The sequence below is a fragment of the Clarias gariepinus genome, chromosome 20, assembly GCF_024256425.1.
Source record: "Clarias gariepinus isolate MV-2021 ecotype Netherlands chromosome 20, CGAR_prim_01v2, whole genome shotgun sequence".
Lineage (NCBI taxonomy): Eukaryota > Metazoa > Chordata > Actinopteri > Siluriformes > Clariidae > Clarias > Clarias gariepinus.
The window spans coordinates 4,034,692-4,057,133 of record NC_071119.1 but is presented as its reverse complement, the minus strand read 5'-3'; the positions used below and the strand labels follow the sequence as shown (position 1 = coordinate 4,057,133).

At 42.3% G+C, this 22,442-nt stretch overlaps 3 protein-coding genes across 5 annotated transcripts in view; 2 read left to right on the top strand and 1 right to left on the bottom strand.

Annotated features, from left to right (window-relative positions):
- Positions 1–2,942, top strand: part of zcchc7 (zinc finger, CCHC domain containing 7) — a 42,934-nt gene extending 39,992 nt beyond the window's left edge. For both annotated transcript variants that reach the window (XM_053480011.1, XM_053480010.1), the window contains exons 7-9: positions 1,494–1,589; positions 1,668–1,785; positions 1,876–2,942. In XM_053480011.1, coding sequence (XP_053335986.1) covers positions 1,494–1,589; positions 1,668–1,785; positions 1,876–2,432 — 771 coding nt within the window. In that variant the 3' untranslated portion in view covers positions 2,433–2,942. The remainder of the gene's footprint in view (positions 1–1,493; positions 1,590–1,667; positions 1,786–1,875) is intronic.
- A 1,899-nt stretch (positions 2,943–4,841) lies between these two features.
- On the bottom strand, positions 4,842–17,254 carry kdm4c (lysine (K)-specific demethylase 4C). Of its 2 annotated transcripts, XM_053480030.1 has the most exons (22): positions 17,093–17,250; positions 15,506–15,668; positions 15,165–15,340; positions 14,883–14,997; positions 14,580–14,773; positions 14,435–14,484; positions 14,069–14,172; positions 13,224–13,361; positions 12,948–13,138; positions 12,715–12,854; positions 9,014–10,170; positions 8,808–8,922; positions 8,039–8,220; positions 7,666–7,864; positions 7,490–7,566; positions 7,327–7,382; positions 7,110–7,218; positions 6,713–6,901; positions 6,443–6,613; positions 6,243–6,362; positions 6,074–6,166; positions 4,842–5,595 (listed from the first exon to the last, which is right to left on the bottom strand). In XM_053480030.1, exons 2-22 carry the CDS (start codon positions 15,647–15,649, stop codon positions 5,452–5,454), a joined length of 3,864 nt encoding a protein of 1,287 aa, XP_053336005.1. In that variant the 5' UTR covers positions 15,650–15,668; positions 17,093–17,250; the 3' UTR covers positions 4,842–5,451. The 2 variants fall into 2 exon arrangements, with proteins under 2 accessions (XP_053336005.1, XP_053336004.1); XM_053480029.1 differs by having other exon boundaries at positions 6,443–6,901; positions 17,093–17,254.
- Positions 17,255–19,131: 1,877 nt separating this feature from the next.
- On the top strand, positions 19,132–22,278 carry nop16 (NOP16 nucleolar protein homolog (yeast)). The gene is made up of 5 exons (XM_053480192.1): positions 19,132–19,290; positions 21,130–21,235; positions 21,318–21,366; positions 21,502–21,608; positions 21,702–22,278. Exons 1-5 carry the CDS (start codon positions 19,190–19,192, stop codon positions 21,837–21,839), a joined length of 501 nt encoding a protein of 166 aa, XP_053336167.1. The 5' UTR covers positions 19,132–19,189; the 3' UTR covers positions 21,840–22,278.
- The last annotated feature ends 164 nt before the right edge of the window (positions 22,279–22,442 follow it).

Sequence of the window (22,442 nt, the reverse complement as noted above, 5' to 3'; positions counted from 1 at the left end):
TCTTAAGGTGAAAATTCTTAAGGCGGGGCGTTTATATGCTACGGAGCCGCTAAAGGGACATGGATGTTGAAGGAAAAAAAAAAGATTATTAAGTAAAATAAAGAAAAAAATCGTGACATGAAAAACAAGACCATGTGACTCATACTTCCAGATCAATCTTCCAGCGCCAAAATACAGAAAGGACAAGCACTGAATGTTTTTATATTTTAGGCCGAGCTGAAAGTAAAGCTACTCAGAATTCTCTCCATTCTGTTTAACAACTCGCATGTAACTCTAATCCACGTACGATCTTTCACCGTTTGTTTCTTCTTCTTCCTTTATTTTTTTTTCCGATAGGCGGCCAGCTTTTAGGTGCATTACTGACACTCACTGGACCGGATCGGTAATGCCCCCTTCCCGATCATGGATCAAGTGTCTCATTACTGCCACCTGCTGAACTAAATTGGTAACACTAAGAGTTAAGTTTTGCGAGATCTCACAAAATGTTTGTAAGATCTCGCAAAACTCGACTCAATTCCCGTTTTTTTTCCTTCTCCTGAAAAAAAAATCCACACTGGGTTTACATTTACACTGGGGAGGGAAAAAAAAAAAAAACCATACTGTACAGCACCGAGACAATGTCCCCTTCCTCCTTCGTCTCTCTCTGTCCTGACGCGGGTGTTTGGAGCGCCTCTCTGATCTGTCTGGTCTCTGTGAAGCTGATTAAAGCGCAGAGCCGATAATGACCAGCGTCGGCATTCATCCCTCGCTCCATCTCTTCACCCTCTTGTATAAAGAAAAAGGGAGCGAGAGAATGCCGGGGATGAGACAGAGAGCGTTTAAGAATATGATGGAATCGCACTTGCAGACGCTTTTACCTCAACACACACACACACACACACACATGCATACACACACGAGGCAGTCGGCTTACTCTCTTTATCGGAGCGTATTTACGGAGGGCGATGGAGCGTGAAACGCCTTTGGGCTTCCTGGGACCAGATGGGACACACATATATATATATACACACACACACACACACACACACACACACACACACATACACGCGTAACTTTCTCTGAAGGAAGGAAGGAAGGAAGGCGGTGTTATCAGGAGCGTATTACCGAGCTTCATTGATAGGCCGAGTAATCACTCGCTGCAATCTGCTTAATGGAAAAGAAGAAATGGGAACGTGTGTGTGTGTGTGTGTGTGTGAGAGAGAGAGAGAGAGAGACACAATCTTGCTCTTATTCATCACGCGCGTCGGGGAAGTGAATAAACGGAGGCGTGTGTGTTTGGGTAATAGAATAAGCGCGGGATGAAGGTGCGACTAAACTCACACAAAGAGGATCGCGCGACCCGAACGACTCTGCGGAAGCGTTCACGCGTGTACCGCGACATTTATTAATTTATTTTACTTCCTGTCTCCATATATGGGCCTTATGCAAATATGTGTTTTTAATATTAATGCATTTTTGTTACATCATAGTGTGTGTGTTTGATTCTTCTCCAGACGAGGGCGGGGCCTCCGGAAAAATCTCTGAATCCGGACGTGCAGAAATCTCCTGCATACTGCTACAACTGCGCTGGAAGGGGACACTTCGGACATGTGAGACACACACACGCACGCACACAAAACAATTATGCTTACTTTAAACTTAGGATTAATCTGTGTGTATGTGTGTAGGAGTGCACAGAGAGGAGGATGTTTAACGGGACGTATCCCACGCTCCCGTTCGCCTCCGTATACGACAACCAGCACGACATCAAACGCAGGGAGTACCGCGTCCAGCTCCGAGCCCAAGGTCAGTCTGACTGACAGGTTAAAGGTCACGTGCTCGTATATAGAGTCGAGTGTATATAACGCTGTGTGTGTGTGTGTGTGTGTGTTGCAGAGCTCCAACTGGCCGGCCTTCTCGAGCACAACGGAGACGCTCCCACTTCTCAACCTCCTCGAAAGAGAGCCAGGAAGGCACATTTCGGAAGCGCGCCGCTCCCTCAGACGCCTCAGACGCACACCCCGAAGAGACGCATCGCCCACACGCCTAAACACCCTCCTCAGGCCACGCCCAAACCCAAGTCCACACCCAACACCCACCTGCAATGGAACGACGGCACACCCGCCCCCAAGAGAAGAAAGAATAAAAAGAACGGCGCGAAGACGCGCACCCCTGACGCCAACACACCGCGCTTAGAAGGCAAGAAGAAACCAAAGAACAGGAAGCAGAACCCGAACCAGGACGAGGACTTCCCACGGAGCTGCCAGAAAAGCCCCGGTAACAAACGGGCGCTCATTCACACTCCGCCGTACGGAGGCAGGAGAAGCCCGGGGGCGGCGGTCGGCTCGGAAAAGAGCAAGAAGAAGATGAAGAAGGAGGAGAAGAGAGCGAGGAAGGCGGCCAGGGACCCCGAGAACCTGTTTCTGATCAAACAAAGGAAACGTACTAGATAGTGTGTGTGTGTGTGAGAGAAAGAAGGGACTAGTAAGAATTTTTTTTTTTTTTGCTTTGTCTCCCTCTAGTGTCCATCATCACTATTACACACTGAGAGACTCTTGGAGAGAACAGACCATGATTTATTTACAGTAGAAAAGAAAAAAAAAAAAAACACACAACCTATAACATACATGACAAGTTGCTGTACCAAGTTGTGTTTGTTTCCTTACATGTAATAGAATCCCCACACATACACACACACTACAGTGAAAACACACAAACATCTCAGAGCTGTAAAGCCTCTTTTTACGTCCTCTTTTACCTCTTAACCGCTATGAAAAAGCTGCTCCTGAACACACTGGGCATTTTTACATACAGTTTTCACCTCCGAAGGATTTTTTTTTTTGTTTAGGAAACTGAGCCGAACAAACACTCGGCGTGTACAAACGTTTGTTAGAGAGCTTTATTATTTAAAGCTTCTATTTAAATGTGTGCACATCACTGCGGGAAATAAAAGCAGGACAAGGGTTTTATGGGTGTTCTGGTTTTCTTGACTGTCCAAAGTTCACACCAAAGTCGTCATGAGAGGACGTGGAGCCGAGTGGGCGGAGCATATCATCCCTCCTCCTCCAGAACGTTCCTACCTGTCGCATATGTGGTTCACTTCCTCGCCTCTTAAGTTCATCAGATTCCATCATCATGGCCAGGAAAGTGTCTCAGAGCGTCTCCGTCTCACCAGATTTTCCCAAGACCTGTCCGTTTGTACTATTTTGTATCGATTGCTATTTTATATTTAAAATTCTGAGCTGAGGACAAGCTGAGGAAGTGGATGCTTCAGTCGTGGGAAATATTATTGTTCTTAAATAATCTCTCACACTAACACACGCGCGCACACACAGCGCTACATCTGTGAATTCCCTGAAAGAAACGATTCGTCACAGCCCACCCGAGCCCTCCGATGTTATCATCTGAGATGGTTCCTTTGTTTATTTTCGATTAGCGCTGCGCTGATAAGAAAAAGCCAGTGGTGATTTATTTACCTGCAAAATCATAATCACGCGAGCCATCAGCAAAACACCAAACAAACAAACACAAAAAGTGCAGAAGTGCCCGTCTGGGGGAGGGGGATTGAAGATGAACCAGCCGTCAGGAAACAAATTCAATCTTACTTGAACAATAATAAAGTTTAAAAATAAAATAAATAAATAATCAGCGTTGTCTCCGTTGCTCACTTTCATCAGCTCGCCTTTGAAGCTCTGGTCAATGATGATCGATTGAAAAGGTGCCGATAGTTTTGCACACGCACACAAACATTAAAAAAAAAAAACCCTCAATACTCAGGTATTTTTGGCTTCGGTTTTAACAAGGGTGCCAATACTTTTGAACTTGACCGCATGTTGAAATCCATGAGCGGATCTGTGTGTAAAAATGCATCATGGGATAAAGCCCAACTTGCACTGGCACTTGGTATCCTGTCATCCATCCGTAGTCAAGTCCAAAAGTATTGGCACCCCTTATGAGGTTTCTGGGTGCCAATATTTCTGAACTCAACCTTATCTTAAGCCCCGTAAACATATCCATCTGTAAAAATCGCTAATGCATCATGGGATAAAGCCCAGCTTGAACTAGTTCAGCATATTATCATCCATCCATGGTCGAATCCAAAAGTATTGGCACCTGTCATGGCGGCACTTTCTGGGTGCCAATAATTCTGAACTCTGTCGTATGTTGAATCCCGTAAGCGTATCTGTCTGCAAAAAACGCTAATGCACTGGTTCGGCATTTTATCCATCATGGAACCATGGTCGAGTCCAAAAGTATTGGCGCCCCTCACTGAAGTTCCTGGGTGCCAATATTTCCAAACTCGTACGTATGTGGAAAAAAAATAAAGTAAAATCACTAATGCATCATGTGATAAACACAGCTTGCAATTGGTCGGCATTTTGTCATCTAATCATGGTCGAGTCTAAAAGTATTGACACCAATCATTGGCTTTAGGATCATTAGGGACGTGATTTTATTAATATTCTGCTTTATTTATTGTTATAATGTCTGAAGAGAGAGACCACCTGCAGGATTATAGAGGAACAGCAACATTTTACAACCTTAAATGCAAACATAGAAATGTAATTATGTAAAAAGAAAAATACACACACACACACACACACACACATATATATATATATATATATATATATATATACACTGTATATATATATTTTGTGAACCTGTGTGGTGATGCATTATCTTTTGTTGTTGATGCTTTACTATAACGTTAAATAAAATTCAATTCCAGAAATATTGGTACCTCTTGTGAAAGAGTGGGAAAAAAAAAAACACACTACATTTAAGTCTTTTAACGAATTAAATTCTAGTGGAGATCTCTACAAATAACATGAGGAATAAAATAAAAACAGGACAACGTATTCCCATGTATGTTTATTCAAATATTAATAATTCAGCCTTCCTTCAGACTCTCCCAATACAGTTATCTTAAATTTTCTTTACAGATTTGAGCACCACTAAAAAATAAAGATGAAATTCCAAATAAATAAGATCAAACTCAGAAGTTAAGCGTGGGCTAAATGTGCTCTCAAAGCGATCAGTAGCAGGGTTTTGCTGAAAAGAATATAATCAGCGCTTTCAGAAGCTCGAGACAACAGGAGTAGAGTTAGTAGTACAGGGAGGGCGAGGGGCTTAAAGGCGATCTGTACAGGAGCGGCGTGCAGGAGCCAAGCAAACCATCAGGAACATGAAGCGTCTAAATGTGCAGGGAACACTGGACTGGGGTGGGGGAAGAGGAAAGGGGGAGGGGAGGGGTGTATCATAAACAGGAGAAAACAGCGTCGCTTCCGTACGGTAACGATTCACTGTTAGAAAGAAATAAAGTCTTTTCCTCCGTCTCTTTTTATCAAACTCTCACTAAAAGTGTGTTGTGTATATGATTTAAAAAAAGAAAAAATAATCATCACAGTTTGTCAGTTAATATTTCACCCCTTCACCTCTCTCTCTTCTCCGTTTTGTGCCCCTGCGGTCTCAGTTTTTGCAGCAGCTGGAGGTCCGATGGCTAGGGTCGGCCACGTAGTCGTTCTGGAAGCGAGAGTTTGGCGTGCGCTGCCTCTTGCGCTCGCCCTGCGTGGTGAAGAACGCATCCTCGAAACGCATGCTGGAGGCTGTAGACTGTGCACACAACGAAAAAGAAATCTAATTTAAACAAAATTAATCAAATATCAATATATGAATAGATAAACAAGAAAATAAACAGATATGTAAATAAAAAGGTATATAGTTTCAATAATTGGACCGATGGATGAATAGATAGACTGCTAATTATATAGACACAGATAGTTCCCGACTTACAAACGGTTCCGTTCAGGGAGCATGTTCATAAGTCTGATTTGTTCTTAAGTCAGACTTAAGTGAATCTTATACGCCTTTGACACTGATACTACCGGATATACCAGACTTTAGACATTTTATATGTTCACGTACACACTGAGAATATTGTATATAATTGTAAATATTGGTGTTTTATGTACTGCAGGGTCTATTTTAAGTACAATACACAAAAGCTTCCGTTATTTAACCGATAGTAGAACCCAAGTCCGTTCGTATCTGCAGAAACTGGTAACTCGTGGAAGTTCTTTGCGTTACTTACGAGACGACCCTTGACCTTTTTGGGCAGGTCCTCCTCCAGGGTGTAAATGTCCTCTCTCTTAGCCAGCACCTGAGAGCCGTCCTCAAACTCCACCTTAAAAAGACAAACAGAAAGTCCACTTGATCGAGTCCATATAACACGGTGTGTGTGTGTGTGTGTGTGTGTGTACCTGGTACATGTATGTAGTGTTTGATCCCAGGTATTTAGCTCCGTAAAAAAGCCCGTCCGGCCACTTGACCTGCACGACCTCGCCGACCTCCGGGGGCCCGAGCTGCACGCAGTCTCTGCTCTGTGTGAAAACAGGAGAGGCGTTAACATGACGAAACCCAACACTGAATTCTACACACACACACGCATAGGTACACTCACTACGATGTCCTCAGGAAAGGTGTCGTTGCTGAATGATCCGTCGTCGAACATGACCTCGTAGAAGGTCTGCGCGGTCACGCTGGCGATCCGGCAGCTGTAGTAGCGCAGGTTCTTGTGCTTCGCGATCACGGTTTGGCCGAGAGCCAGCTCTGTCCGGCTCGCCTTCGATTTCTGTGAGGGGAAAAAAATAAAAACATGAGTGCTGTGGTGCGGGCGGGGTTTAAATTTATGAAGTTTTTTAGCATGCAGTGGGCGGGCTGAGGTTCTCACGGTGCTGGAGCCGCGTGACTGGTGCCTGTGGCAGATGATGAAGACGACGTAAGGCCAGTCATCAGGCTCCATGGTGACGCCAGCGGCGTGAGCACACGTGACATGGAAGGAAGTGGGACAGCGGCCGCACGAGCACTGGATACACGCGCCCGCTAGCTTTTTCATCCGCTTATGGCAATATATACACTTCTACACAAAGAGAGAGAAAGAGACACAGAAGGATGAGAGCGTTCATAAACTGTTACATTTATCATTATTATTATTTATATAATAAGCATATTTGCACCCAAGTGATTCCTGGAATAAAAAAATGACAAGCTGTAAAAGAAGTTGCTTAGCGAAATAAAAGACTACTTTGTGTGTGTGTGTGTGTGTGTGTGTGTGTGTGTATAAGTACCAGTTTGTATCTCTGTGCGGGGACAGCGCTAATGTCGATGGGACTCCTCTTCACAATGTCAGTGAATTTGACCTCAGGCAGACCCACAGCACACATCACATGCGCCCACCTGAAAAACACACACACACACCAGACTTTACGTGTTAGACACTGGTGAACTTTTACACATGTGTAAAGTGTGTGTTTGTGAGCTGAGTAACAAAGTGAAAGTCCTCGCCTGTCGTCTGTCGTTCTTTTCAACGCGCCGCCTCGTAAGTTACATAAACAGCACTCCTGTTGCACCAAAACACACTATCATTATTATTATTATTGTTATTACAATTATGGCATGTTAACATTTTAATAATGCACACAAAGCGTCTGTATGAGCGAGCACATACGGCGGACAGATCTCCACACAAGCAGCGGTCACATGTCCACTCCGGGGTGACATCGTGGGCAGCGACGCCATAGCAACCTGGACAACGAGGAAAACAAAAGAAATAAATACATAAATAAATGTGTGTGTGTGTGTGTGTGTGTGTGTGTGTGTGTGTGAGCATGTTGGGTCGCGTACTGGCGTGAACTTGAACGCAGCAGTGTGTACAGGCCACGAGAGGACTGGACCCGTCCTCCTCCACGAGCGTGTTAGGGGGACACGACCCCTCACGGTAGGCGAAGCAGATCTCTGGAATCAGGGGTCGTGACCTCGCAGCCGTCTCTCCGCTGTCTCCTGTCGGGAACTCCGGTCGGCTTTCGTCCTTCGTCTCTTCAGGCTGGCAAAGAAACGTTCGTTGCATTAAAATTTTTTGTATATGGGCAGTAGTGTTGCCATGACGACAGCTGTGCTCACTTGCTTTCCGACTGACCGATTTCCAGCTCCGCGTCAAGCGAATACAATAAAATCTGTGTAATTTAAGAGAAAGAGATCACCTCGGGACGAGCGTTACCTGATAGTAAGGCATGAACAGCGTGCACACGGCACAGTGCGGCGCCGTTTTCGCGGCAATGCTGTTGTACTCTCGCTCTGACTGAAAGTGAGACTTCCTGCTGTGCCAGAGGTGGACCAGGGGTCTCGCCCAGACGTCAGCCTCCTGCAGTTCCTCCTCCGCAGTACCCTCCTCCATCGGTTCTGACGCACAAACACAAAACAAAAAATTATACACGTATTAGATGAATGAGACTGCGCATTCCATTAAACAGCGATAAAATTATTTAAAATGTTATTTTTTTATTATTTTAAATTGATCACTGTGCGATGATAGAGTAGCCAGCTAAGTGACACGATGGTGCATTTGTTGTTTTATTTTTGAATTAAAGCGCCCTTTTGCGTTCTCCGATTCTGACCAGCGCGGGTTAAAGTGCTAAGTGATCTCCTACTGTGACCTTTTCTTTTGACACCACTGATCATACTATTCTCCATTATGGACAAGAAAATATTGTAGGAATTAAGGAAATGGCCCTCTCATCCGTCAGATATCATTTGACTGATCAGACTTTAGATGTAAATGGTGATTATTCCACATGTAAAGTGCTAAAATGACGTTGGGTATTCCTCAGGGTTCGGTTTCAGGCCCATTGCTATTTTCTCTAACATATTGGTTACATTTATAGCCTGTTCTCTTAATTATGCCGACATCTTACATTATAACACATATGTGTAATTATCGACGGTGAACACGCTAACTCCACTGTGTATCAGGTCACGTGACGACCCACCATCGTCGCTGTTGGCTTGCTGCTTGACGGCGCTGGGAACTGCCCTGGCTGTCGGTTTTCTCAAAGGGTGGCGCCAACTTTTGGACGTCTTCCTCTTCCCCACCGGCAAGGAGTACTAAAAAAGGAAGTCAGTCAGGACAGAAAATCATTCCCCTGATCAAAACACCGTCGCACTCTGGGTTGCATATCACAGTCCTAACACTTACGATTCGAATTTCTCCCGGCTCTATGCCCGAATCTCCGTACTCCGCCTCGCTCATCGAGTTCTCCTCACCAGACTCCTCACTGCTACTCTCTGACCTCTGAGGCCTGTCTGGAGAACTGAGAAGCTCCGTGGCAGAATGATGAACCACGCTCGGTTCCAGATCTGTAAATGTCAGGCTCTTTTCAGGAAACTCTGAAGGATCTGGGCACTTCACCTGGTGGCACCGAGGCTCCGCCCACATGACATAATCAGGATTTTGATAGCTTATGTTCTTCCACATAGTAGAAGGTTCTTCAAAGAGGTTCGGTGAGGAAGGAGACGTGAAGTCGGGTTGGTGGAGAGGAGACGAGGGTTTCTGGTAGTAAGACGTGGAAGGAGACTCGCTTGAAAGTGTGTTAGTGTTAGCGGATATCGGAGAGTCCTTCACAGGGCTATGAGTGAAGTGTTCAGGACCGATTTGAGGGTGACAGGAGATACTGGAGACCGGGTTCGGAGCTTGACCCGAGGGCAACCGCCCATCTCCGGCTTTCTTTCCGAGGAGCTCCTTGTTAGTGTCTGGACCAGAGCCGGTGCATTCTCTGACCTCCTCTTGGAACGAATCTGAGCACCAATCAGAATGTAGTGTGTTAACGCAAACGCTGGTTTCACCCGTGGCGCTCTGAGGCAAGGTGGATTTTCCCAGTTTGTTAGGATTCAAGAGTGTGTTGTTATCACTGGACTGGACTGCCAGAGTCAGAAAGGGCATTTCAGACGAAGGATTTGGAGATTTCCTTCCCTCAGGATCCTCTGTGATTTCCGGCGTAAGGAAAGGCATGTCGGACGCAGGAGTTCCTGAATGTTCCGCGGGTTCAGTAGTGACTGTTGTACTTGAGGAATTTACAGCAGGAGGAGTTTCTTCACGACGAGCAGACTGATTTTTGGGGAGTGATTTGCCCCTCGAGGACTTGGCTCTACACCGACTCTCTGAGGTCTGTTCCGAGTCCAGTGGGTCAGCCGTGGAGGTTAGAGGCTCATTGGTTCCTAAGGCTTCTTTCGGCGTGTCTTGTGCATCGGAGGGCGGGGCTTGGGGCGGGACCCTTTTAGACGACTGGACCAATAAATTGCTCTTAACTCGCGTGACCTTGACAAAGCAAATCTGTTGACACAGACTAGCGGGCCCTGTAAGACCGACACAAAGAGAAGGGTTCTTATTATACTACTTTTTCCAACATTTATATCAAGCAATCAACAGTTTTTTAATTTTTGGTTTATTTTATTGCATTTTTACTTTTTTGACATTTGAAAACAAATGAAATCCATCCATACTGGATTTGTGTGGAGTACCTAATAGCAACACAACTCTGATTAAGGTAACCAGGTATTATGGCCGATATTAGGTTCGTTCAATGCGCCTACTGCCATTTGTCTAGTCATTCTTCCTACTTTAGTCTTTAGTTCACAATCTGAGGAAGAAGATTGTAGCATTAGAGGCGCATGTCCAGACTCTACAGAGTGTTTCTGTAGGGTAAACTCTGGCTGCCTTAGTCTGAGATCGCTACCGCCCAACTGCGGGAAGTCCCTTACTAATTTCTTCTTTTTTTGCATGTTTGTCACACTTTAATGTTTCAGATCATCATACAAATTAAAATATTAGTCAACGATAACACAAGTAATAAACACAAAGTGTTTGCCCCCCTGTTAAACCATAACTTAACTCTGGTTTATCACACCTGAGTTCATTTTTTTTTGCCACACCCAGGCCTGATTACTGCCACACCTATTTCGCAATCAAGTAATCACTTAAATAGGACCTGCCGGACAAAGTAAAGTAGACCAAAAAGATCCCCGAAAGCCAGACATCATACAGAGATCCAAAGAAATTCAAAAACAAATGGGAAAGAAAATAATTGAAATCTATCAGTCTGGAAAAGGTTATAAAGCCATTTCTAAAGCTTTGGGACTGTAGCGAGCCACAGTAATAGCCATTATCTATAAATGGCAAAAACATGGAACAGTGGAGAACCTTCCCAGGAATGGCCGGCTGACCAAAATTACCCCAAGAGCGCAGGGACAACTCTTCCAAGAGGTCACAAAAGACCCCACAACATCCAAAGGACTGCAGGCCTCACTTGCCTCAGTTAAAGTGAGTGTTTATGACTCCACCATAAAAAAGAATAGGAGCAAAAATGGTTTGCATGGCAGAGCTCCAAGATAAAAAACCACTGCTGAACAAAAAGAACAAAGTCTTGATAATCCCCAAGACTTTTGAAAAAACACTCTGTGAACTGACGAAACAAAAGTTGAACTTTTTGGAAGGTGTATGTCCCATTATGTGTGGCGTAAAAGTACCACCGCATTTCAGAAAAAGAACATTATACCAATAGTAAAATATGGTGGTGGTAGTGTGATGGTCTGGGGCTGTTTTGCTGCTTCAGGACCTGGAAGACTTGCTGTGATAAACGGAACCATGAATTCTGCTGTGTGACAAAATATTCTGAAGGAAAATGTCCAGCCTGTTTCTGTGTGACCTCAAGCTGAAGCAAACTTGGGTTTTGCAGCAGGACAATAATTCAAAGCACACCAGGAAGTCCACTTCTGAATGGCTGCAGAAAAACAAAACAACAACTTTGGAGTGGCCTAGTCAAAGTCCTGACCTGAATCCAATTGAAATGCATGACTTTAAAAAGGTGGTTCATGCTCAAAAACCCTTCAATGTGGCTGAATTACAACAATTCTGCAAAGATGAGTGGGCCAAAATTCCTCCACAGCGCTGTAACAGACTCACTGCAAGTTATCGAAAATGCTTGATTGCAGTTGTTGCTGCTGAAGGTGGCCCAACCTGTTATTAGGTTTAGGGGGCAAACACTTTCACACAGGGCTAGTTTTGGACTTTGTTTTCACTTAAACGACGACTCAAGACTCATCTGTTTCTCCAGTACTTGGACTAACCTCCCCCCCCGCCCCCCCCAGGGTGAAAAAAAAAAAGAAAACCTCTTCTTAGTTGTGTTGGACTAATGGCACTCAGTTATTAACCTAGTTAACCCAGTGTAAGTATGTATCCAATTATGTAAACATTAAAGCCCTTCATGTAAGTCGCTCTGGATAAGAGCGTCTGCCAAATGCCTAAATGTAAACTTAATAATAAAAACCTACTTTTGTTCTCTTTGGCTAATATTTAAATTTGTTTGATGATCTGAAACATTTAAGTGTGACAAAAAAAAAAAAAAAAAATCAGTAAGGGGGCAAACACTTTTTCACACCACTGTATAGGCCAATATTAAATCTACCCTTTATCTCCAAGATCCCAGTAAGAATTGTAGCACATGCATGCAGCTATGTTGAAAATCTACACAGGAATAACATTCATTAATCAGGATTTAGCTCTCGCCATATCACAGCCCCAGCGCTGGTTAAAGTGGTAAATGACCTACTACTGGCCTCGGATCAGGGATGCGTCTCCTTGCTTTTTTGCAACAAGGTTTTGTCCCTGAGCCTCCACCAATGAAACTGGACTCTGTATTTTATTCCCTGGTATGCTGAACTTCCAGCCACCTAACATTATGACCACAGATCAATTCCTGCTATCTGATATCACCTAAATAAGTGTGGGTTCCCTGCTGAGTCAGGTTTCTCTTAAGGTTCCTTGCTTCTTTCCTTTTTACAAGAGACTTCCTTGCCTGTGTCAACCTCGGGAGTGGCATGAAAAACTATTGCGAGTATAACCTGAGAGGCGTGATGCATTGTGGTCTTCCTCCTCTTTCACTTCCTCTTCCTGGTCACTTATCTGTGCAGGAGCCGTCTCCACGGCGACCGGCTGACGCACAGTTTTCAGTCGCTTGGAGCGTGTGCAAGGGTAGCTTTCTCTACCGAAAAACGGACAAAACTTTTTTTAAAAGGAAAAAAACAATCATACTTTTTTTGATAAATAAATATATATAAAAAAATGGGATTCATACCGCTTGTTGACTTTGGACCTGCGGCGTCTCTGGACCCAGGTCTGGAGCTCAGGCGTGGTGCTGGGCGTAGCCAGGGTGTGGTCTATTGAGCAGGTGTCCTTGCCCTGCGTCCACGCCTGATAGCGGTCCGGTTGGAAACGTTTGACAAACGGGTCCATGGAGATCTTCACCATGTCTTTGCTGCACGTGCACTGTGGAAACGAGATCAAATGAACTGGGTTACAAAAGGACAATCGTAATGAAGCGATACTAAGCGATTCTGAGACCGTAGCATACCTGAGTGGCGAGTTTGCCGTAGTCGATCCAGCGCAAGCTGGCAAAGTTAGTGGACTCTGCGCAGTTGAAGCCGTGGTTGAAGCCAGCGTGGTAGCCATACGGAAATGTGATCATGAACTCGCCGGCCTCTTGTGTTATCTAGCAATACATGTAGATACAAACCAGTTAAAGCCAAAAGTACAGGTTGTCCCTAAATTATGAACGAGTTCAGTTCCAGGAGCAAGTTCGTAAGTCTGATTTGTTCGTAAGTCTGACAAAGTGAGTCTTATACGCATTTGACATGAATATACAATATAAAGCATATCAGTCCACTTGACTAAATCTCTGGCCCCTTTCCCCACACTGCCATCACGCCTAAGGAGATTAATCTCACACAGTAAAATGTAATAGTGTCGTCGCTGCGCCAATAAATCGCGACCATTTTGTCTCAGAGCTGTTTTCCACTGTATTGGACTGTGAACTCCATTGTGAGGATTTTCCTGAAATTAGTATTATTCACCATTAAGACAGCTTTACAGGACAGACATTTTCTATCATAGTGGTTCCCGGACTTATTCATTGAAACCGGTGAAGCCGACTCATTTCTCCCGCGCACACACAGACAATATACCGGACATTTTATACATTTACTTACACACGGAAATATTGGATATAAATGTTAATATTGGATATAAATGTTAATATTGGTATCTGCTGCACAGCAGTGTCTTTTTTTTCTACAATACACATGAGCTTCTTCTGTGATTGAACCGTAAGTAGAACCGCGGTCCGTTCATAAATTGGGGACTGCCTTTTTATAGAAACCATTGTATGTCTACTACTATTATATTATGATTTTTTTTTACCTTATCAAACGGAATGCTATATTTCTTCAGCACAGAAGGTGAGATCAGGGTCATCTTGTGTCTGAGAAAAGCTTCACAACTCTTAAAGCTGTTCGGGAAAAAACCTGAAAGAAAAAATTTATTCTAGACATTGTTCTATCCTGAGTCCAGTTTACCGTACTGTGTATGACTGTGTATGTGACAAATAAAATTTGAATTTGAATTTGTTTATGTTTGCAATCCCAGACTTTACCACTAGAGGTCACCACCATAGCAATAACAAACCCGTTCCCATTCACATCATGGGATGGGATTGTATCTAGTTAACCAGTACTAGTGCTAGGAGTCTTTCTATGGTTACAGTAACTACGAGGGGATGTGGCGTACCTGTGGCTAATCGCTCCAGTCTCTTCCCATGTTCTGGAGGAATGGTGTACCTGTAAGATTTAAAAGAAGCAGCGTGCATGACCCCACACGAGAACCATAAACAACAACAAGTAAGCGAATCAGTCAAATCAGATCCATCTCTAACCAGGACTTGGGTTCTCCGAAGTGCAAGTAGTTGATGCTGTACAGGTCCATGTCCTCCGTGTGCCAGGAGAAGCTGGTCTTCCACATGCCGAAGTACAGGTAGGGGGTGTTCACGCCTTGAATGGAGACGCCGCAGTCCTCCTCGATCACGTCCAGGATGGAGTTCAAATGCCCGATGTTCCACTCCTCCACGCCCTGATGACATCACACACACACAAAACCTTTATTTAAAAAAATAAAAAATAAAAAATAACCGTGACCTCAGAATGTCGGATCCTGACACCGGGGATACCGTATGCCTGACCTCGTCATACAACGTCCCGTTCACGTCTGCGCCATATATGGGAGGCACGAACGTCAGGTTCTTCCAGTACTTTCTCTCGAGGTCCTCGTAGTTCAAGTACCGAGGAGTGCAGTACCTGAGAGAGAGGGGAAAAAAACAAAAAACAATTCAACAATCTACAGCCGGTCGTAAAAAAACAAACATCAAAATGAGGACAAAGTGTGATTTAAGTGATTTTGAACATGGCATGGTTGTCCGTGCCAGAGTGGTTTGAGCGAACAATATTATAAGTGTGCGCCTCACTTGTCGCTGTTGGCCAGCCTGCGGAACTCCTGCACGTTGAGCGGTTTCTTCTGGATGTTGTACTGTGTGAAGAGCCCCGATTGGCCGGCCACAATCTGCTGAATCGGCGCCTGGATGACCAGCTCGTCGATGTCGTCGTAGGTCCGTCTCGGCTTCCAGCCCAGCGGAGGAATCACCTGCGACCAGACAACAGGGCAACGACAGGATGATTCCATTTCAGGAAACAGAAACCGTTTGGAATTTACACTCCATGTCATGTTAACCGTAATGTTTGTAGTAGCAGGATTATCAAAAAAACAAACGTTTATTTTTAAAGCACAGTCTTAGCCAGATTTTCAGACCTTAGCCAGACCGGCACGGTGCGCTCCCTGAGACTCCATATACACCAGGTACTTGTTAAAATCACGAAATTCCTCCATGGTGGGGCGAAAGGTCATAATCTTACAGCTGGGGTTCGCAGAGGTGTTCGCCCCGACACCCGCCATGATCGCTTGCGTTTCCTTCCTGCAACCACAAAATACATTTTTATAAAAATTAAAAAAAAGCACAGGTAAAGAACTTTTGGAACTTCCTTCAGAATCAATAAAGTATCTATCTATGTATCTAAAGTGATCACATGACTCTCTCTAAACAGGCGATAACTGCTGTTATACAAGTAATGCTTACTGTTCTATATCTATATAATGAAGTAAATTGAAGGTTTTGTCTGTACGTGGGTCAGAACCTGCTCTTTCAATGACTTAAACCTTAATATTTAAATCTTAAACCTTACACTCATTAAAGGACCAGAAATCAGTCTCAGAAAAAAAAATTGTCAGTCTGTCCAGCCAGATTTTGTCGCAGCATTACACAAAACTGGCTGGACAGAATTTAATGAAACTTTTGCAGTACTTAGATATCTGCCTGAAGTTTAACCTGCACCATAAGTTGGGTAAAAGCAACATCATGAACAGTTATGTGTGGAATTTAATAATCTACTTTAAAATAAGTGACTTTTAACACGCTGGAGTTGTTTTAAGACAAAACTTCATCTTTACCCGATCTACTTTTTCAACTTCTCATCTGTGATTCACTCTCCGATTACCGAACAGGGAGTGTATTTGTCTGACCACCAAAGAAGGACAACTTAGTGTAAACAAGGCGTAAGATACTCAACCATACAGAATTAAGCATTTCACTGCATATCGTACTGTGTATGTGACAAATAAAATTTTAATTTGAATGGGATTTCTTTGTATTAATAAGTTAGACAGTGAGTTCTGCTGTACAGAAAGACAGACAGATGTACGTGGGCTTCAACCTCAAATAATAATAATAATAATATCATGATTACATTAAAGATCAGAAGACAAACTCACTCCCTATTTATCTAAAAATCAGTAGCATTACAAAAATATACAGTTTATTTATAATAAACTTGATTTTTATTATTATTTTAGATGTTAAACAGTGCCAGAAAGTTTTTCTTAAACACTTTAAAAATCTTTTTTTTTTTTAAACAGACAGTAATACTTTTCTTCACACTTGCATTTTATTCCCTTCTTTATTTATTTGTTAAATCCCAGGCCTGTTGTTTGTTTGTTCCTTCACAGTGACCCAGCAGGTGCTAAAACACCAAACAATCCCCCAATAAACTGCACAGTTGAACACAATTACGTCATTTAATGTTATATACCACGCACAACGTTTTAAAACCTAAGCTCGCGCTGAGAGCCCGTGCTGAGAGCTCGCGCTAGCTGCCTTGTTGTTGATATACAGGCGGAGATCCTAGGTAGCTAGCAGAGTTAGCCACCTAGCTGACATTGTACGAGTAGCACTGACCCAGGATCGGTTTATCCACCAAACACATCCAGACGCGCACAAACCACCATTTCATAGCACGTTTTTCGATGCGTTTATTAAAAAAGTTGCGTAAAATAGTTTTTTACCTCAGAGTTTGAGGAAACGGCACGCGCTGTGTTGACAGTACTACTCACAGCCCTTTAAATAGCCTCAGCTGAGCGTCTGCTGCCTCAGTGGCCGCGTCCCAAATTAAATCCCGCTCCCTACATCCGGGCACTACAGTAGACCAAACATGAGCACCGGAAGTAGTGCACTTTGTATGGGATACAGTCATATTTAGAATTCCGTCCATGGAGTATCGCGTTAGTTCGCTCCTTCTTCTGTGCATGTTGTATTACAATGAGCCGTTAAATCACACTACCACCTAGCGATAGGTTACAAATTGTTCGTAGAAAGAGTTGAAAGTTTAAAGTTAAAATCAATCGGATCAGCTTTAATATAGTCAGTGATATAATTATTTCAGGTTGAAGCCAATGTACATGTCTGTCTGTCTTTCCGTACGGCAGAACTCTCTGTCTAACTTATTAATACAAAAAAAATCATATTTTTGTATAGTTGAGTATTTTACGCCTTGTTTACGCTAAGTTATACTCTGTTTGTTGTCATCAGCCAAATACACTCCCTGATCAGTAATTGGAAAGTGAATCACAGATGAGAAATCAAAAAAGTAGATCGTATAAAAATGAAGTTGTCTTAAAATTAATACAGGGCGTTAAAAATTTACTTATACCACTTAGGCGCAGTTATTTAAGCCAAAGTGAAAATATGAACCAATCCCAGTAAAAATATTCAGTTTCGCTTTTCTAATTTATATCTATTGGTTTATTAGTGGTTAGCACTCTCGCCTTGCACCTCCAGGTGCTGGGTTCAATTCCCGTGTCGGGTCTGGGAGATTGCATGTTCTCCTCGTTCTTTGCGGGTTTCCTCCCACAGTACAAAAGCATGCAGATTAAGTTAATGAGTGTTTCCAAATTGCCTGTAGTGTGTGAATGAGTGGGAGTGTTGACTGGAGGTATTACCACGGTTGTATGAATGGCACACAAACTGGTTTTAAACTTCCCACAGGAACAATACACAGATTTTTTTTTTCATAGTTTTCAGTTAAGTTTGTGTAGTCGATTTCCTTTTTTGAAGTAAGCCGTATTGTGTTGTTCTTTCGTTTCTCTTTCTTAAGGAGTTTGGCGAAGAGTAGATGCAATACCATTAAACTAAAGCGTTGATTGGCTTTGTTGAGCGATGTGTATACCCACGCTTACCTCAAGGGGAAAAAGCGCTAAATTAGAACAAAAAGCACTGGATGCTGTGACATAACCTGCTCATAACTTCACTTAGGCACAGTTTTGAGTTCATTTATGGTGCAAGTCAAACTTCAGGCCGATATCTAAGTACTGTACTGCTAAAGTTTCATTAGATTCTGTCCAGCCAGTTATGCATGAGGCTGTGAAAAAATCTGGCTGGATGGACAGATAGAGAATTTAAGACTGGTTTCTGGTCCTCCTATGTATGAAACTTAAAGATATGATTGAAAGAGCGAGCTCTGACCAATGTACAGACAAAACCTTTCTTTTATTTATGAAAAGCCATGCAGGAAAGTGCTGATTTAGGGACATTAACAGCAACAGGCATTTACAAATGTCTTAACCAAAGATATAGGACAGCATCACCACCTGGCACAGACCGGTGAATAAAGACTTACTGATGGGCGTATAATTATCTCTCTCTCTCTATATATATATATATATATGGAGGAGGAATTGATCACTAACCCACATCAGTGCAATAGTTCAACACGTTTAGGTGTGTAACACATAATTAACCTTATTTATACCTCTTCTTTCCTGATTCTATCTAAATCATGTTTTTCAACACTTCAAGCACTTTCATAAACGTTTTTGTCACACTAAATCATCTCATGGATAATTTCTTATCAGAAGCATGAGAGTAATTTTATGTGACATAATACCAAAACTGTTTCTCTTCACTCGTATCCAATTGTTTTCCCTTGTTCGGCCGCAAGAGGCGCTCGAACACGCGACGTGATAAAAGAGAGCGTGCGCTGGCGTCAAGTGACGTCATCACGTCTCGCTGCGTAGTGCGCTAACTCTTCAGTCCATTTCCGCTTCCGCTTCAGGATAGTCGCTGTAAAAGCACGTGCGGTGGTGTTTATCGGTGTTACTGCAGCCATGGGGAAGAAAGCGAGCAAACGGAACACGTTTAATTACAATGTGGACCGCAAGAAACTCCGCCTGAAAATGATTAAGAAAAACAAACCGAGGATTGAGTGGTAAGAGCAAAAAAAAACAAAAAATATATACGAGTGTCTGTGTCGCACTGGTTAAAGCTAACATGCTAAAAGTAGTCTTATTAATTAAATAATCTAATGTTATTTTTCCGAAAATGTGCAACTGCACCACTTTATATACAGGTCCGGTCGATATTATCACGCTGCTATCGATATCACGTGATCAATGAGGTCACGGTATTATTATACTACGATATGTCGTAAATGACAGAGTTTTCCTTATAGAAATCACCTGAGAAAAACCGTACATTTTGGATGTGGTCCATTTTAAAAAAAAAAGTGTTTTTTATAGTTTAATACCTAAATCTGTCCCCAAACTAATTTAATTTCATAAACTCCGCTTAATACATTACCTTTAAAAATAGAGAGAATGTCCCCCCCTATATGTACTGTAATACATTTAATTAATTAGTTTTCCTTGGTTACAGTATTGTAGGGTAAATACGGTAATAATTCCCCATCATACGCCGTGTTTTCCCCTCTATGATTCCTTTGTGTTCTCTCTGCAGTACTAAAAATGTTTATAGTGTCATATAATATGGAAATTTAGCTAAATTTACGTTATTTGTAAATGATGTTTCTAATAGTTTAACTTTTAAATGCATGAAAAATTATATATCGTCATGAAAAAAGCCATAAAAAATTAGAGGATATTTGAAGGTTCCGTGAAATTACTCGACTTTCTGATATGTTTGAAACTAAAGAAAACTGTGCCATGTGCTGCTGTCTAATAAATAACAATAATACTACACAATTTATAGACCATTTTAAATGACAGTTGCCAATAACCCTTTAAAAAAACCAGTATAGAATGAGGCACATCAAGTTTCTTTACATAACAGGTCTAATCTTTTATGTTTACTTTTTTTTTTCTTTCCCAGCCTCAACAATTTTTCTAACCTATATTATTTACAATAACCCCCCCCCCCCCCCCCCCCCCCAAAAAAAAAAAAAAAAGCTTGGGTGATATTAATGTTTTGGTTTTATATCTTGTTGCTTCTGGATTAAAACAAGCAAAAAAAAAAAGGTGTTCCTTTACCTGTGTTCATCTAATTAAATGCTCTTTTGAAAATGTGTGCCCCGCCGATCCATCCAGGGGCGTGTCTTCCTCTACAGTAGCGCCTTATTTATGGTTCTCCCAATGCTCTTTTTCTTTTTTTTCTTGTTTTTAAATAGACAGAAGTTAATAGAGTTAATATCACATGGTGCAGAAATATGGGATGAAGAAACGGGTGCAAGTTTGCATGAAATTAATAAGCAAATAAACAAAAAGAGAGAGAGAGAAACTGTGGTGCAAAAACAAATCAGTGGACGTGATTATAGCACGGTTGGGGCACACAGGTTTAAACCTGAGTCTTAGGATAATATTCAAACACTTGACTGGAGAAGGTGAATATTGTGGGTGAATGGAGACAGTAACATCTGGATATACTGATTAAACTGAAAGAATACGACAAAGAAAGACAGGATCTCGAAAAGCCGCACATAAAGGTCGTATAGAAGTGTTAAGAAAAAAGTATGACCTGAAGAACAAATGGCTGCCAGCCAACAAAGAAAGCCATTAAAGTAGTATTAACCTTTGTTCAAGACTAATTTTTATTTTACATTCTTTTTTCTTCTGAAGCAGGAAGTCAGGATGATGTTTTATATAATCAGTAACACGTAGTTAAAGGCAGTAGAATAATGCAATGTCCTTTAACCTTATACCAATTCCAACCTAAGTTGTCTCGTAATAAGTGTGTGAAAATGGCGTTATTGCTTTATAAGTGCAGAATGGTGAATATTTTATGAATATAATTTTTATTTATTTTTTTTTTTCAGTCCACAGATCCGGAAAGCATGGGATATGCGAAAAACCGCCAAGCAGAACATGCAGGACATGGGCCTGGCGTTCGGCACCAAAGGAGTGCTTCCCATCGCGGGCAAGGTAAAGACATCATTTAAATAATTGTGCTTGTTTTATTGTTTTAACATTGTTCTAACTCTATTTTTTTTTTATATTATTACAGGCCAACAATGAACCTGTGGATCAGATCATAAAACCTTACGTGCTCAAAGGTGCGAATTAATACATAGATTCATAAATTGACTTATGATCCTAAAACGTATGGTAAACATTTTATTTCCCCCAAAATAAAAGAATTTTAAGATTATCCGCACTAATAAATCCTTGCTGCTTCGTTCTTCTTTCAGAGATGGAAAAAGAGGCCAGTCTTCCGAGAAAGGACAACACGACGTGTTCGAGTGACCTCATCGAATTCGTCCAGCATATGATCAGGGAACACGGCGAAGACTACAAGGTGAGACCCTTACGGTTACAGTTAAGTAGCGTTGACGCCGAGTGACCCGGTCGAGCTCTGACTTCATGCACATATGTGACGATCTCGTTTCAGGCCATGGCGCGAGATGAGAAGAACTACTACCAAGACACGCCGAAACAAATCAAAAGGAAAGTGGAACTGTACAAGCGGTGTCACCTCGAGGAGTACACCGCGTTCGTGGCATCTTTGCAGGCGCAGACGTCAGCCTGAACGGAACCTGTTGTGTCATCAGGGACGATGTAAATGGACTGCTGAGACTACGTCTTTTTACATGTGTATATACATGTATAATAAGTTTTATAGATTTTTTTTTTTTTGAGTGAGCTTGTTCTACTCTAAAATTATAATTATATATATATTTAATTGTATAATAGCATAAGTTTTACTATATGCAAAAAAATATATATAAACCATTAGAGAGATCAACTTTTTTTTTTTTTTTTTTTTTTTAAACATTCAAAGACCTGTTTCAAGGTTGATCTTGTGTTCTTGTTCTGAGATGCTTTTCTGAACACCGCAGTTAGCAGGACTGTGGTGTCTGAAGTTTTAAACTGGATTGGAAAATAAAATCCATTAAGAGACGATTCAAATGCATACTGTATAACTCAAGGTAGATATTTAGTAACTTAGTGGGAATAAAGCTTAATGGAAAGTGTGTTGTTCTACCTGGTACTTTTGTTAAACCAATATTTAGAGGTCTACTTGTGGCTCTGCCCATGTGCAGATCCTGACGCCAGCGTGCTACCATTACCTGCGAATGGAGTATGCAGTCAACTCGCTGCCGAGATTACTTTAATGCTTCAGCATACCAAG